Source organism: Cajanus cajan, chromosome 7, assembly GCF_000230855.2.
Source record: "Cajanus cajan strain Asha chromosome 7, NIPB_CcT2T_4, whole genome shotgun sequence".
Classification (NCBI taxonomy): domain Eukaryota; kingdom Viridiplantae; phylum Streptophyta; class Magnoliopsida; order Fabales; family Fabaceae; genus Cajanus; species Cajanus cajan.
This window is the reverse complement of record NC_138523.1, coordinates 46,950,853-46,965,867: the sequence shown is the minus strand read 5'-3', so window position 1 is coordinate 46,965,867 and position 15,015 is coordinate 46,950,853. Positions and strand designations below refer to the sequence as shown.

Below are 15,015 nucleotides of genomic sequence, written 5' to 3'. Positions count from 1 at the left end.
TAGATCAAATTAAAAATATAATTTAACTATTTTTTAAAGTAAAATCAAATAAAATCATAAACTACCTTTTTCTAATTATTTATCATAATAACATATTTATAACTTTTTTCCTGTCAAAGAATTGGTGGGTTTAATTATTTATATGACTTAAATATTTAACGTTTCAAAATAAAACAAACAGATATTAAATTTTAAAAATACTCACATTCATAATTTTGGCTTCATAATTTTAAAAATATTTGCTCCAACAACTCTAGCTTGTTTGAAGGGTTTAATGAGAAAATTTCTTACTTTCTCTTCAAAACAACAAATCCACAGGAGGCATGATTCAACTTTTCTTTAATACGTTCATTTCATAAATACAATACATTGTTAGGTGCAAATTTGTACCGCTGTTCTAGCATACACAATAATATAATACTTCTTTTATAATCACGTAGTTGATAAAAATAGATAATTTGAATGTTCAAATTAATATATATATATATATATATATATATATATATATATATATATATATTAATTCTATCAATCAATTTAAATCAAAATACATACGCATATTATTAAATTCAATATTCAAATCATAAAAATTACATTATTCATAATTTAATTACTTTAATTATATACCATAATATATATTAACGCTATCAATTAATTTGAAAAAAAAATATATTTGTATTATTAGTTTGAATGTTTAAATAATAAAAATGTTCTAATGATAAAAATTTTATTAGTTTATTTCAAACATTTCAGATTAATTAGGATTAAGAAAGTAAAAAAATAAATAAAGAGAATTGATTTTATGTTTTTATTTGTTAAAAATTTTATTGAAATCTTTAATTAGGATAAATTAACAATCTCATGCTATTTTCTTTTGATTGTGTGGGCATGTACATATGCGTGTCTATTAGATTAATATATAATTTTTATTTTTCATATTAACATTATAAAAAAATATTTTTTTAGTGACAATCTTATAATAATATAATATATGTTATTAAAAATTATTTTAGTTCATAATATATGTTGGCATATATTAGTAAATATATTATCATATAATTATTAAAAAAATGTAAGTATAAAATATAAAGACACTTAATATATATTTCAAATTTTATTCAAAATCAATATTAAATTTATATGTGAATATATATCAAATATATTTATATTTACATATATTATATTTATAATAATATTTTTTGTATTTTATTATATGTAACAATTTTTATAGTGTAATTAAATATTCTTAAAACATTTTTAATGCACATATATCATATATGGGTTGCTTAAAAATAACTAACGATACATTAATTTTTTCATTCATTGAAATTGATCTACGTGACCTCAATAATAGTTTTAAAATAATAAATATGATAGTTTATAAATAAAAAATAATTTCATATGTAGCATTAAGAAATGAAAGATGAGAAAACCTTATAGATGACTCACTTAAATATAATTAAAAAAATATAAAATGTAAATTTCTTATTAAGATACATCATTAGAAAAAAATGTACATAAATTTTTTTATGAATGTATTGCTTAAATACGATGTAACGTTATAAGACCAAATTAAATTAAATAAAATATTAAAAATGAGATATTTAAGATACACATATTAAAGATGTTTTTACGAGAAGTGTTTCTTACAAAAGTGACTCTAGAAGAACATTTGGTTGGTGTGAGAAATCAGAACTATAAATTTACACTATACAGTCATGTGGGTAATCATATAATTATTACTTAAAAGAATTATATATATACTTTAATCTTGACCATTCATATAAAATTATTTGCAAAATTTAATAGTTTTTAATTTTATTTTTCACATGTACAACGCATATCATAAGGAAAGTAAATCTTAGTCATCCAATCATACATATGTCATTAAAAACATTTTAATCCTTTTTTAGTGCAATTCATTTTAATCTTAAGTTTCCATTTTAATGATATAATTGAAATTGGCTACTCAATCTCTCATCTATTTGCACACGACTTCTCTCTCTTCTATATATATAAAATCTCTATGGGATTGGATCATGACACCCACTTCAAATAACCTATTTTACACCTTTCCTCCTCTGCATAGCCTCATTCTCCTTTATCTCTTCTTCACCCACAAATGGTGAAGTTCTCAAAGGAGCTTGAAGCTCAACTCATTCCAGAATGGAAAGAGGCCTTCGTCAACTACTGGCAGCTCAAGAAGCAGATTAAGAGAATCAAACTCTCAAGAATTCCCAAGCAATCCCACCATGCTAAACCAGACTTTGGGCTCTCCATTTTCGATTCTTTTCACTTTTTTCTTAAGAACATCGCTCACAACCTTTCAGCTTCCGACCGACATGACCTCAACATCATTCAGGTAATTAAATTAAACAAACAAAACTATCATTACTTACTGCCATCATATCATGACTTAATTTCTACGTCTTTATTTGTTTCAAAATATTCGGCTGCTTTTGGTTCTAGCAATGAAGTATTTATGAGTTTCTGGCACGTACCAGAAAACCTGTTAGCAGAAAAATGTCCCAGTCACGAGCTGAAAACTCGGTGCCATTTTTGCGTGTCTCTTCATAGTTCTCTATGTTTTGTCTTCTAGTGTTTCATTATTCATGTAATATGTTTGGATGTGGTAAAAGAAAATAAAGAGGAAAGAAGACATGAATTGTATATGATACATTTGCTTTTGTTTGATAGGAAAAAATAATTTTAGCAACAAAAGTTTATCTTTTTTGTTTCTATTTTTTCATCTATTCAAATCCGAGGAGGTTGATGTCTTATAGTGTGCATAGCTTTACTGCATGAAAACGGAACAAAACTAAGTGCGACATCTTTTTTTCTGATAACGAATTAATTCAACAGACTGAAACTCTAATAAGCTTAATTAATGCGTTTTTATTTACTATAACTAACTGATTTTTAATCCTGAGCATGGTTAATACTTAATATGAATCGTCAAAAACAAAAAAAACAAAAAATTTAATGCGATTGCCAAAATTGTAGTAATATAGTAAGAATAATTGTAGTTGAAGTAAAATTAAAAATCTTAATTTGTCACCTGGACTGTTTGTGGTCCAATAATATAGTTCACACAATTCCTAGAAACCATCCATGTTTGATAAACAATAATTAATTTAAGAATCTTTTTTATCCATAATTATCGATAATATTTTTACTTTAAATTCCTTAAGCTTACTTATTAGAGTATCTTTCTCCTTGATTTAATTAGATATTATTGAATCATTGAAGATAAGGTTTTTACTGCAATATCAACACTTAAAAGAATTTAATTCTTTTACTATGTATGAACAGCTGCTGTAAGTAAAATAAATCCAATTCAAGAATAATAAATGCATGAAAGTTAAGTTCCTTTATTTGTTTGAATTTTGCATCATTTAAACATGAATAAAGTTAATATTTGATTTTTTGAAAAGGGAGTAAAAATAATAAGGAAATAAATAAATAGAACGAATGATTATTAGGAAAAAGTTGGGGTTGGCGGAAAGAGGTAATGTAGCTATGTGAGCAAAGTGTGGGGTTAAGTACTAAATAAAGTGGATTTATCATTAGTGGCCTCCTTTTCTTTTCTTTGTTTTTGAAACCCTTTTCTCTGCTTTCTTTTGGGGAGTTTCTCAATCTCTCACGAAAGCAGCAAAACGGTTGTGGCCTTTGTGGATCTATCTGTGCCACTAGCGTCGCAGCTTAAAATGTATAATAACAATAAAAAACTAATGTCACAAAGAAAATGCAAAATAGAAAAATAAATACATGGCTAATAATAATAATTAATTATTAATAATCATGCAGGTGAGGAAGAAAAGCTCAAAAAACGGCGAAGAAGAAATCTATGAGACAGAACTTGCACAGTTGTTTTCAGAAGAAGATGAGGTATGATGTACATTTTTGAAGTGACATGATGTTTAGTTTGATAATTAATAAGAATTATGATTGTTGGTTAGGTACGTGTGTTTTTTATGAGGCTGGATGAAGAGCTAAACAAGGTGAACCAATTTTACCGGAGACAAGAGAGTGAGTTCGTTGAGAGAGGAGAAAGCCTGAACAAGCAGCTTCAGATATTGCTTGACCTTAAGCAAATTATCAGTGACCGTCGCCGGAAAACTACTCCGTCGAACCCATTTGCCACTCCTCAATATTCTCCCACCAGAGATTCTGATTACTCCGGTTACCTCTCTTCTCCTTCTCCCTCACGTTCTAGAGGAAAACCTCTCTCTAATGTCTAATCTGTACATGCACATCACAAAAGCTCATGAATCTTTGGGACTTTCTTTGAACTTATCCAAATAGTATTTTCTCAACCATTCGTATTTTAAAAGAAATATGTTTGATTTGGGATGAAAAGATTTTTATAAAAATGAAAAATGAGAAGAAAGGAAGTTAAAATGAGTAGAAACCACGGTTTTAATTGTCATGTCATTGGAAATCCACACACTCGGTACTTTTATTTTTTGGGAATAAAAGCACAGAAATGTGGAGATTAGTTTGTTCCCAAGAATATTTAATCAGGAATACAATTTGTAAACTTGAAACAAAGCATGGGAAAAACAAATTTCCTATTTATATATTTTCAAAAATATTATAAGATGACTCAAAGAAACACACGAATGATTATTTTATTGCGACAATGAATGGATATATACTATTTAATGTTCAAGCCAGAAATTTGATATTGGTCGGGTTAATTTGCGCATCCTAGTGTCAATTTATTAAGTGCTTCCTGACATCACACAACATATACAAATTGTATGTCTACGTGGAACATTCGTGACCCCTCACATACTTCAAAATACAATAATTATATTTTAGAAGTAATGATATTTTTGCATATTATTTTCTTACATCATTTTAGATTATAAAATATATAATATTAATTCTGTAAGCACAGCATAATATTAATTACTTAATGTGTAGTATTTTTCAAAATTCAAAGGGAAATATTTTTGTATAATTAACATATTGCTCTTATTAGCACAACAATGTTGAGATGAAAAGTAAGAAATAATAATAGTGTTGCGTGGGTAAGTAAATTGTTAGTGTTAAGTTGCATGATTATATTAGTTTGTGCAGAAAACTTAGGAGATTCGGATGAAACAAATTCGGAAATTTCACAAACGGATGAGGTAATGGCAAGATTAGAGAAAAATGGTGTAAGTTTCGTGAATTCAGCAACGATGGCAAAGACGAAGAAGGGAAAGCCTAAGATGACAATGAGAATTGATGTTCCAGCCACCAACCCAACTAGGGCGATTACAGCAATTACCAGCATGCTGTGGGAGGATTTAGTCAACAATCCAACCGGAGACTTTGTTCACAAGAGAAAGATTCAATGTGCTGAGAAAATGATTCGAAGTGCGTTTGTGGAGCTCTATAAAGGCCTTGGCTTACTCAAAACTTACAGGTTCTTTTTTCTTCATATATTCCCTAAAAATTGTTATTATTATCAACATCCTAATCCAACATTCATCCACTCACTTAATTTCATTCAAACTACTTTATTTGATTAAATTTTACTTTAGACTTTAGGCTCCCATTCATTTTAGAATAAATTACATCAAATATTTGATGAGGTTTTGTAAAATTATACAAACACCAACACTTTTCTCTATTTTAATATATGTTTATGGTAACCCTCTTTGCAAAATATTACAATATAATATTTTTCAAATAATCAAGGGTGAATAATGAAATTTCCAAAGCGTTAGTATAATTTTTTTTTAAAAATTAAAGAATTATTGAAGGAGTAGAAAAAAAATATCAATACAAATGATTTTAGTAAACAAGTAAGCTAATCTAAAATTGTAAAGTTTGTAACTATTATCACCTTTTCTATTTACAGAATTTTAACTAAAAATTTTGCTTAAAAAATTAAAATTTATTATTTAATTTTAGGTCAGGTATTAGATTATGAGCATTCCATTTGGTGGTGTAAAATGAGAAAATCTTGGAGTAGAGGGCATATTGATTTTGTGATTATCTTGGCCAAAATTGGAAAGAATATATAAAAATGGTAAGGGCGCCAATGAAAGGGATGAGTTGCATGGCTGTTCACAACATCACGTAAGGTTTCGGATAGAGAGAATAAATGAAGGTTGCTGTGATTGTCACGTAATAGACTAGATCTATTCACCAAATATATATATATATATATATATACGTTCTAAAATAACTGCTAAAAATTAGTTTCGATTTTAATTTTTTTCAAATATTTTAGTATGGACGAAGTAAATTTTAGCATTTAATTATAATTTAATTAGTTTTTTATATATATAATTTAATTAAGGAGATTTACTGATATAAAAAAAATGTAAGGGGATTTACTTAAAGTGTGGATGTATTATCTTAGGTTGGGGAATGGGGAAAGATGTTTCTGTTAAGATCTATAAAGCTAACTTTAGCACTCACTTCCAAATAGTGGCCAACAAAATCAAAATGCATTTCTTATCGCCAAATTTTGCTTTACTTTTCATCTCGTTTTCAAGTTTGAAAATCCCTTTCCAATTATTTATTTACTCATTCATTTATTTTTCACCTGTAAAATAAATGCGGTAATTTATAGACTCCAGAGAGGGAGCTAAGAGAGAGAAGCATATTTAATAACAAAATAAAAATCATTACTTAATTATATATATATATATATATATTAGTATTTTATGAAAATTTAAATTTGTTTTTAATTTCTTAAATTAAATTTTTTTTTTATAGTCTTTATGATTTTATAAAATTTTATTTAGTCTTTATATTCAAATTTTGTAGAGAATTTATTAAATTATTGTCATACAAAATCTACTTATTAATATTTTTGTCAATAAAAACATCACATTAAATTCAATTAATATTATATAATTATCAAATTTATTATTTTTATATATGTTATTGAAAATGTGAGAAAATAATTTTTTTTTAAATTTCATATAAAAAAATAGTTTTAAATTTAAAAAAAAATTTAAAAATTAAAAACATATTTAAATCTTATAATAAATCTATAGATAATTACATAGTACAAGCTTTTTCTACCAATATAAAAGGCTTCCCAGAAATCATAATGAGTGAACTGTGGTGATAAGAATATGAATCACTTGATAACATGCATGTTTGAAAGAGGAAAATCAAGCGTCTTCGTATAATGGTTCTAAGATTTACTCTGGAATATCAATCTCTTAAAATACTGTTTGGTAATAAAAATTATCTGATAAATATAAATTAATTTTTAATTATCAATTTTTAAATATTATGTGAATAATGTATATAAAAAATATAATAAACAAACAAAGAATCCCCACCTAAATGACCTGATATTCTAGTAATATATATCAATAGCATGCAATAGGGTACACCCTTCTCTAATATGCAAAAAAATAATGCTTAAAGATTTAACAAGTATTTTTTATATAATAAAATTCTGATTGTCATCATAAAAATAAAAAAGAATATTAATTAAAATTTCATTTTACAAAAAAATTAGCAATCTTAATTAATCCAATTGAATATAAAAATTTACAAAATAAAAAGCTACACATGCAAGAAAATGAAATAAAGCAAGATTAAAAATCTCTATATATTAGGTATTTTTATTTATTAAAAAAATTATAAAGACGGAGATGAGAGTCAAACTTAGAGACATAAATCAATTAAAAAAAATCTTAATATGATTTTTAAAGAAATTATCACCAAAGTTAATAATTTTTAATTATATGACATATCATAATTATATATTAGTGTAAGAAAAAAGTTGAGTAGAGAGGGGTTGGAATAGTTAAAATCATGAAAACCTAGGTTCAATCCTCATTACGACTATCTTTATAATATTTCTTATTTTAAAAAAAAAAGGTGTAAGAAAATGTTAACAATTAAGAATAATCTTAAATGCAACTTTTTAAAAAATAATAGAATAATTCTTAATTATATAACAATTCATAATTAGATATAGTTAAGTATAAAAGAAAAAAAAAACCGTTGTGAATATATTTATTCAATTAAATTCCATATATATTGAATAAAAAATAATATATTAATAGTTTGATCACTTTAGAATTTAGATTAATTAGCCTTCATTGATAAATATTTTGTCTAACAATAGTTAAATGGTTAATATAAATGTTATAATTATGCTTTAACAAGATGGTAATAACAAACAATCTCACAAGTATCAAAAATTGATATGTACTATATATAAGTATATAAAATGGTATAATGTATCATATTTTAAATGAATATATATAGACTCAAAATATCTATATTAGTAGCTTAATTTAATTTGAACATTTAATGTATCAAAAATATAATTGTTCTCTTAATATAATTTTAGTCTAAAATCATTAAATTGTTATAAACATTGTGAATTTATCTTAATAAATGTAAAATAATTATTCATATTAATAAAATTATTTGTTATTAACTTAATATACATTATTTATTAGTTGACACCTATAATAATAATTTTTATAATAGTAATATACTTATATGCTAAGACGAATTCAATATCTTAAATTGGTGAAGATAAGTTTTAAAAAACCTAATAATAATTATCGTTATATATATATATATATAAAATAAAATATAAATATTAAAAAAATAATCATCAGTTAACTTTAATACGTAAAATTAGAAAATATAAAATATAATATTTCAAATATACATTAATAGTTTAATTTAAATAAGAATGTATTTGCCCACCTTTTCCATAATATAAGTCCATCGGAACACCACTACTAATATAATTTAATTTATTACTCTGTTGATTAATAAAGGTTATTCTAACTCACATTAATTATGGGTGAGAGAGAGAGAGAGAATTCTTTTTGAGTGAATCTACGCCTAATATAATATGAAATAATTATTACGTATGAATGTCATTCAACCTTAGATTTCTTTATAAAATACTATACGGATATATTTCATAGGGTACGTGGTTGGTTATATTCCTTTTTACTAAAAGCATGCACCTCTTTCATGATTCACCAATTTCTAATATCACATTCTTTCGTTTTGGCAGCTCACTGAATATGGTAGCATTTTCAAAGATATTAAAGAAATTTGACAAGGTAAGCCTTAATTAAAAATATCTCCTCTTATTTCACACACTACGTGTGCAAATATACCTAGGCAAACACAAAGAAGGATTTCATGGGACGTTGTTTTTTGTTCCTTTATTAGTTACATTTTGGCCATATATGAATGAAATTAAAGATTTCGTTAATTGATATTATTAGTGTCACCCTAAGCCTAAGGTCTCATTCAATCACATATTTTGCGATAATAATGACGAAAACTAAAACAAGTTTCCCAATAATTAATCCTTTGTCATAATATTCAGCATGCTTAATTGCACTAGAATACGCTTCTTACATGAAAGTCATGAGAATCTTGAACTATCTCCACCATGGACAAGGACAAGATCAACCTGATTTCCAATCCCAACTAATTTTGACTTACAATACACATGACCAAAAGATAGTGATAGTACCACTAATTTTTTCTTTCAGTGATGGAGTCACATCTTTTATGTCCAAAACTCTCTTTGCTTCTGCATCTATTTTATTTAATTTAATTTAATTAATTAATGATGGTGGGTACAGCTGTTTGACACAATATATGAAAACATTTTTTTTGGTGCAAGTCTCTGAGTGCATAAGAAAAATATTTGCTCCAATGTAATATTTATGATTACAAAGTTTAGCTACATATATTCAATAATGCTTAATATAAGGCTGGTGCGTGGTGACTTTTTTCTTTTTAAATCAGATATGGTATTGCAATTCTTTAGGGCACAATAGGACGCTCACTCGTGCTTTTCTTGTAATATCCTAATTCGTTTGAAAATATTTAGGACAAAAAATGATCCGTTTGGACAAAAAAAAGTTTTTTCTTATATATATATTTTTTTTTCAATTTTGAAAAGACAAGAACCACTCAATATTTTTTTAATTTCGCCTAATTATTAAATATGAGTGAAAGTTGGAATATTTGAATGGTTTGGCTAATTGATCATAATTAGTGATCTTCCTAGTCGAATAAATTATTCACCTATACCACCAGTTGATATAAGTAATAATGATAGTCATATGTATCTTTTAATCAAATGAAAACCATGTTTAAATTTTAATATTAAGTATGAAATAAATTTTGTTTGGAGGATAATTTCTTAATTGTGAATATTTCGTGTCTATATTGTATTTTTTATTTACTCCCGATAATAGCCTTTAATGGTGTACGGATGTGTTATTGACGATTGTCTTTTGGTAAATCAAATTATGAGTAGTTTGTATTTGTAAACAAACAAGAATATATGAATAATGATATTATATTAGCACACTTCATCAAAGGGAATTATAGCGATCTCAAAGTTACACATGAACTATTAATTAATTTACTTTCTCGGCATTGATAATTTACTCTGCAACTTACTTTAACTAAGTTTGCATGTCTAATCTGTCATCTGACCGATCAGGTATCTTGTCAAAAAGCTTCTGCAAACTATTTAAAAGAAGTGAAGAGATCCCATTTCGTTAGTTCTGATAAGGTACATATTGGTTTCTCCTTCCAAATGCCTCATTTTAAAAGTTGGTAAAAGTAAAAAGATAAGAGAACAAACATACTGCATTCAACTTTAATTCTTTTTGATTGTGGCCTTCTCTTATTCTTGATGTGGAGAATGGGTTATGTGGTATCTAATAAGTGGTTATCATTATAATACGTTGGTTTTGTAAGGTTGTTAGACTAATGGACGAAGTGGAATCCATATTCACAAAGCACTTTGCCAACAACGATAGGAAAAAGGCAATGAAATTTTTAAGACCACAACAACATAAAGATTCTCATATGGTCACCTTCCTTGTCGGTAATGCTTCTTCCTTCATGTTAGCATGACACTTAACATTGACTAATACTAGCAAAGTAATAAAACTACGCATAATAAGAGTAGTGTCACTTCAAATTTCAATGCAATATCTGAAAAGATCACTGCAAGTACCAACAGACAAGCCAAATAAAATTTTGATCTATTACTATTATTAGCCTATGCTCATTGCTCAGTGGCCACTAATTTGGGCACTGTACCATGCTGATTGGACAAATTTGAATATTTTAATGCGTAGAACAAAGTTTTTTCCTTCTTATATCAACACCTCATTTTTTTATTCTTATTTTTCTTTATTATTATCTCTGCAGGGTTGTCTACAGGTTGTTTTGTATCCTTGTTTTGTGTGTATGCAATATTGGCTCATTTGTGTGGTATATTCTCTCCTAGTAACGAGACAGCTTATATGGAAACAGTTTACCCCGTTTTCAGGTTACTTCACATTTTTCCAACTTCACACATTGTCTCTTTTGTGTGCTATTATACTCTACATCCTAACTCTATGACCAAAATACCATGCATTTATCAAGTAGGAATCTGAAATTCTAAAATATGTTCAACATGAATAAACTAAGTAGAAAAACCGGTTTGAAGTGAGCTCTTAGTAATTTATCTCTATTAGACTCCCTGAAATTTTTACATAAATGCCAAGTCTGATAAGGGTAAAAATCAGATAAAACTGATAAACCATGAAATCAGATGTACTTAAACTAAGCAAATTGTAAAAAGTCCACTGAAAATTTTAATACCTGTGCTGTGCACTGATGGTTAGAAAGATTTTGTGCAGTGTGTTTGCATTATTAAGCCTGCACTTGTTTATGTATGGATGCAACCTGTTCATGTGGAAGAATACAAGAATCAATTACAATTTCATATTTGAATTCTCACCAAGCACAGCAATGAAGCACAGAGATGCATTTCTGATGAGCACTACCTTAATGACAACTGTGATTGGGGCAATGGTCCTACATCTGCTTCTAAGGGCTGCACACTTTTCTCCTACCCAAATTGATGCCATTCCTGGAATTCTTCTACTGGTTAGTCTAATCACTATTTCTTTTCCTTGTAATTTGTAACATAAACTAGCCTTGTTTGCTTCAAATTCAGCAAAGTAATTTGTAAACCTTTGTACTGAATATGAAATTCTATTTTCAGTTTTTCGTAGCATTGCTCATTTGCCCATTTGACATTTTTTATCGCCCCACACGTTACTGCTTCATCCGTGTTATTCGCAACATAGTATGCTCTCCCTTTTATAAGGTAAACTTCCCTCATTTGATTCCTTAGAACAATTGTATTTTGTATACATTGTAATATTGACATATTTTTTCATTTTAATTTATCATTTCTAATTTTCCACAGGTTCTGCTAGTAGACTTTTTTATGGCTGACCAACTAACTAGCCAGGTGATCTTATTACATTATTATAGCCTATAAGTTGATTATAATTTTTGTCCTTTTTTCACTTCTTATTATGCATCCTAAGTAACATTAAATTGTACGTTATGGTTGTGGATACAGATTCCGTTGCTAAGGCATTTGGAAACTGCAGGTTGTCACATTTTTGGTAGAGTTTTCAAAACACACCACCCTGAGACCTGCCATTCTGGAAGATTATACATGGAAATAACTTATATCATCTCATTCTTGCCATATTATTGGCGTGCTTTGCAGGTAAGCTTGGATTCTCTTTTCACATGTTATATAGTTAATTGAATTTCTCTTATACTCCATCATTTCATCAACTAACACATCGTGCTTATTGAATGTTTCTGCAAGTGTGCAAGACGGTGGTTTGATGATGGTGATGTGAACCATTTGGCTAACATGGGCAAGTATGTTTCGGCAATGGTGGCAGCAGGGGCTAAAGTAACATACAGCAGGCAACATGACCATCTATGGTTTGTAATAGTCTTAATCACTTCTGTGGTGGCTACAATTTACCAACTTTACTGGGATTTTATCAAGGACTGGGGATTTCTTAATCCCAAATCAATAAATCCGTGGCTCAGAGATGATCTAATTCTAAAGAATAAAAGCATATACTATATGTCTATTGTGAGTTTTCTTTTATCTCCCGAACTGAATAATGAATATCACAATCATAAGTTTTTATGTCATGAGGTGATATTGGATTGCAGGTGGTAAATATTGTCCTAAGAGTGACATGGGTGCAGACCATCCTGCACTTCAAAGTAGGGCATATTCAATCACGACTACTAGATTTTTTACTAGCTGCACTTGAGGTTATTCGAAGAGGTCATTGGAATTTCTATAGGTATACTTTTTCATATTTAAAAGAGCTAAATGATATTTTTATTCTTCAGAATTTCCTTGTTGAACAGTACATTAAATTCATTCCTATCTCAACCAAAGTAACACGACCTATTAGTGTTTGCAAATAAACAAGTCATAATTAAAATCCAAGACTGTTAGGTGCAGGCCTAGAAAACCTTTGTCTCTAATTCGCACCTCACATGAAAAGCATAGACAAAAGAATAGGGTGGCAATGACAGAACTCCAAAGTCATAATAACTTAAAGTCTGTTTGAATACAAGTTAAAAGTGTTTTTGAGAGTTTTTATTCTGAAAATAAAGAGTATTTTCTAATAGAGGAATTCTCAGTAATATTTCTAAACTTGTATCTAAACAAATTCTTTGTTTCATAGTATCTGATTCCATATTCACATATTGAAGACCAACTCATCGTAAAACCTTAAGATTGTAAAACATTGACCCTTAACAGTTATTAAATAGTAAAAAAAAGTCACTCATGAACTTGAAAACTTGTCTGAACAGGTTGGAAAATGAGCATCTAAATAACGTTGGTCATTACCGAGCAGTGAAGACAGTTCCACTACCATTTCGAGAGACAGAGTCTGACTGATGAGGTGATTTCTTGTACACAAAAACAAGTCCAGTAGACATGCTAACAAGTAGAGGCATGGAGTGTAAAGAATAAAAAGGGAGAAACTCCTCTTAATATGTTTCTTGTTTATTGCCTCTTTTATAGGCAAGAGAAATGGACATGTTCAAAATCGAACAAAGAAAGAATTGTTATTTTTTTTCTCCTAAGATTAGTAAATATTGAAATGTTGGTGGTGTTTATAATTTCATTTGTCAGGTAACAGATTTAAATTGGCGTACAATGTCTTCCAAATGTGATTTCTTTATATTTCCTGCATGAATCAACTTACCTATGTCATAGCATGTGATATATGAGGTCCAGTTAATGTATGATAGATAGATCGAACTACTTTACCTTCGTTCAAATGAACAAATCTTGTCTTGTGTTTATTAGAGCTGATATCATTCGAAAATAAATAGAGGATCTCAATTCTCTCAATACCAAATATTCAATATTTTCACTCGATATCCATTCTAATGTAAAAGACTCACCACCGTACACATGACGATACAACTAACTCATGGATTGAAATCAATTCATTATTAATCACTCGTAACAATAGTAAAGAATCAAATCAATTTATAGAAAAATTTCACACATAACCTCTCCTCCCTCCTCATTTACACTCACCATTTAAGAATTAGAATTCCCAGTTTCATTTTCAGCTTATTAATTTTATGGTAAAGCTCTGTCCTAATTAAATGGTTCAAATCATATTCTCATTTTAAAATTTTAAGGAGAAGAAACTCACTTTACACTCAATTCCACTTACTTTATTTTATTAAAATAATTGGAATTATATTTTTCATTTTTAACTATTATTATCAAATTAATGTTTCGAATTAAAAATTATTGTATCTTTGTATTACTGATTTGGGTGAAGTATAACACTATATCCTAAAGCCAAATTTGTAAATGGGCTCCAACATTTTTATTTATATTTAAGCTATGTTCAACATGCTGGACCCAGAAAGTTAGTATGTGAAATTGTCATTGAAAGTTGCTGTTTGTCACCATATAACCTATTCTCCCTTGCACTCTTGACATGTTGAACACTTCCTCCTTCTCCCCAATTATATGGTTCGTCATTCGTGCAATCAGAATCAACAATCCCATTCTTCTCCAATATCTAGTTCTTTACTAGAGTAAGCACTTTTAAAATAATACATGAAAATCCCATTTCACCTCACTCTCATTGATTGTAGCAATATTACCTTCTGATTCAACATTCTCAA

General features: G+C 27.9%; 1 protein-coding gene across 2 annotated transcripts; it reads left to right on the top strand.

The window, feature by feature from the left end:
* Positions 1-2,022: 2,022 nt before the first annotated feature.
* PHO1 (phosphate 1) lies at positions 2,023-14,045 on the top strand. Of its 2 annotated transcripts, none has more exons than XM_020354999.3 (15): positions 2,023-2,362; positions 3,808-3,888; positions 3,960-4,182; positions 5,077-5,416; positions 9,011-9,059; positions 10,466-10,537; positions 10,726-10,855; positions 11,185-11,305; positions 11,661-11,910; positions 12,029-12,133; positions 12,236-12,280; positions 12,395-12,547; positions 12,653-12,931; positions 13,015-13,151; positions 13,672-14,045. In XM_020354999.3, the coding sequence occupies exons 1-15, from the start codon at positions 2,123-2,125 to the stop codon at positions 13,757-13,759; spliced, it is 2,313 nt and encodes a 770-aa protein (XP_020210588.1). In that variant the 5' UTR covers positions 2,023-2,122; the 3' UTR covers positions 13,760-14,045. The 2 variants fall into 2 exon arrangements, with proteins under 2 accessions (XP_020210588.1, XP_020210589.1); XM_020355000.3 differs by having other exon boundaries at positions 2,024-2,362; positions 5,086-5,416.
* The last annotated feature ends 970 nt before the right edge of the window (positions 14,046-15,015 follow it).

Bases quoted from the DNA above. Each gene is read 5' to 3' on its own strand.
- PHO1 (XM_020354999.3), top strand. From the start codon at position 2,123: ATGGTGAAGTTCTCAAAGGAGCTTGAAGCTCAACTCATTCCAGAATGG. The intron at 11,306-11,660 runs GTTACTTCACAT...GATTTTGTGCAG, and splicing joins ACAGTTTACCCCGTTTTCAG to TGTGTTTGCATTATTAAGCC. The intron at 12,281-12,394 runs GTGATCTTATTA...TTGTGGATACAG, and splicing joins CTGACCAACTAACTAGCCAG to ATTCCGTTGCTAAGGCATTT.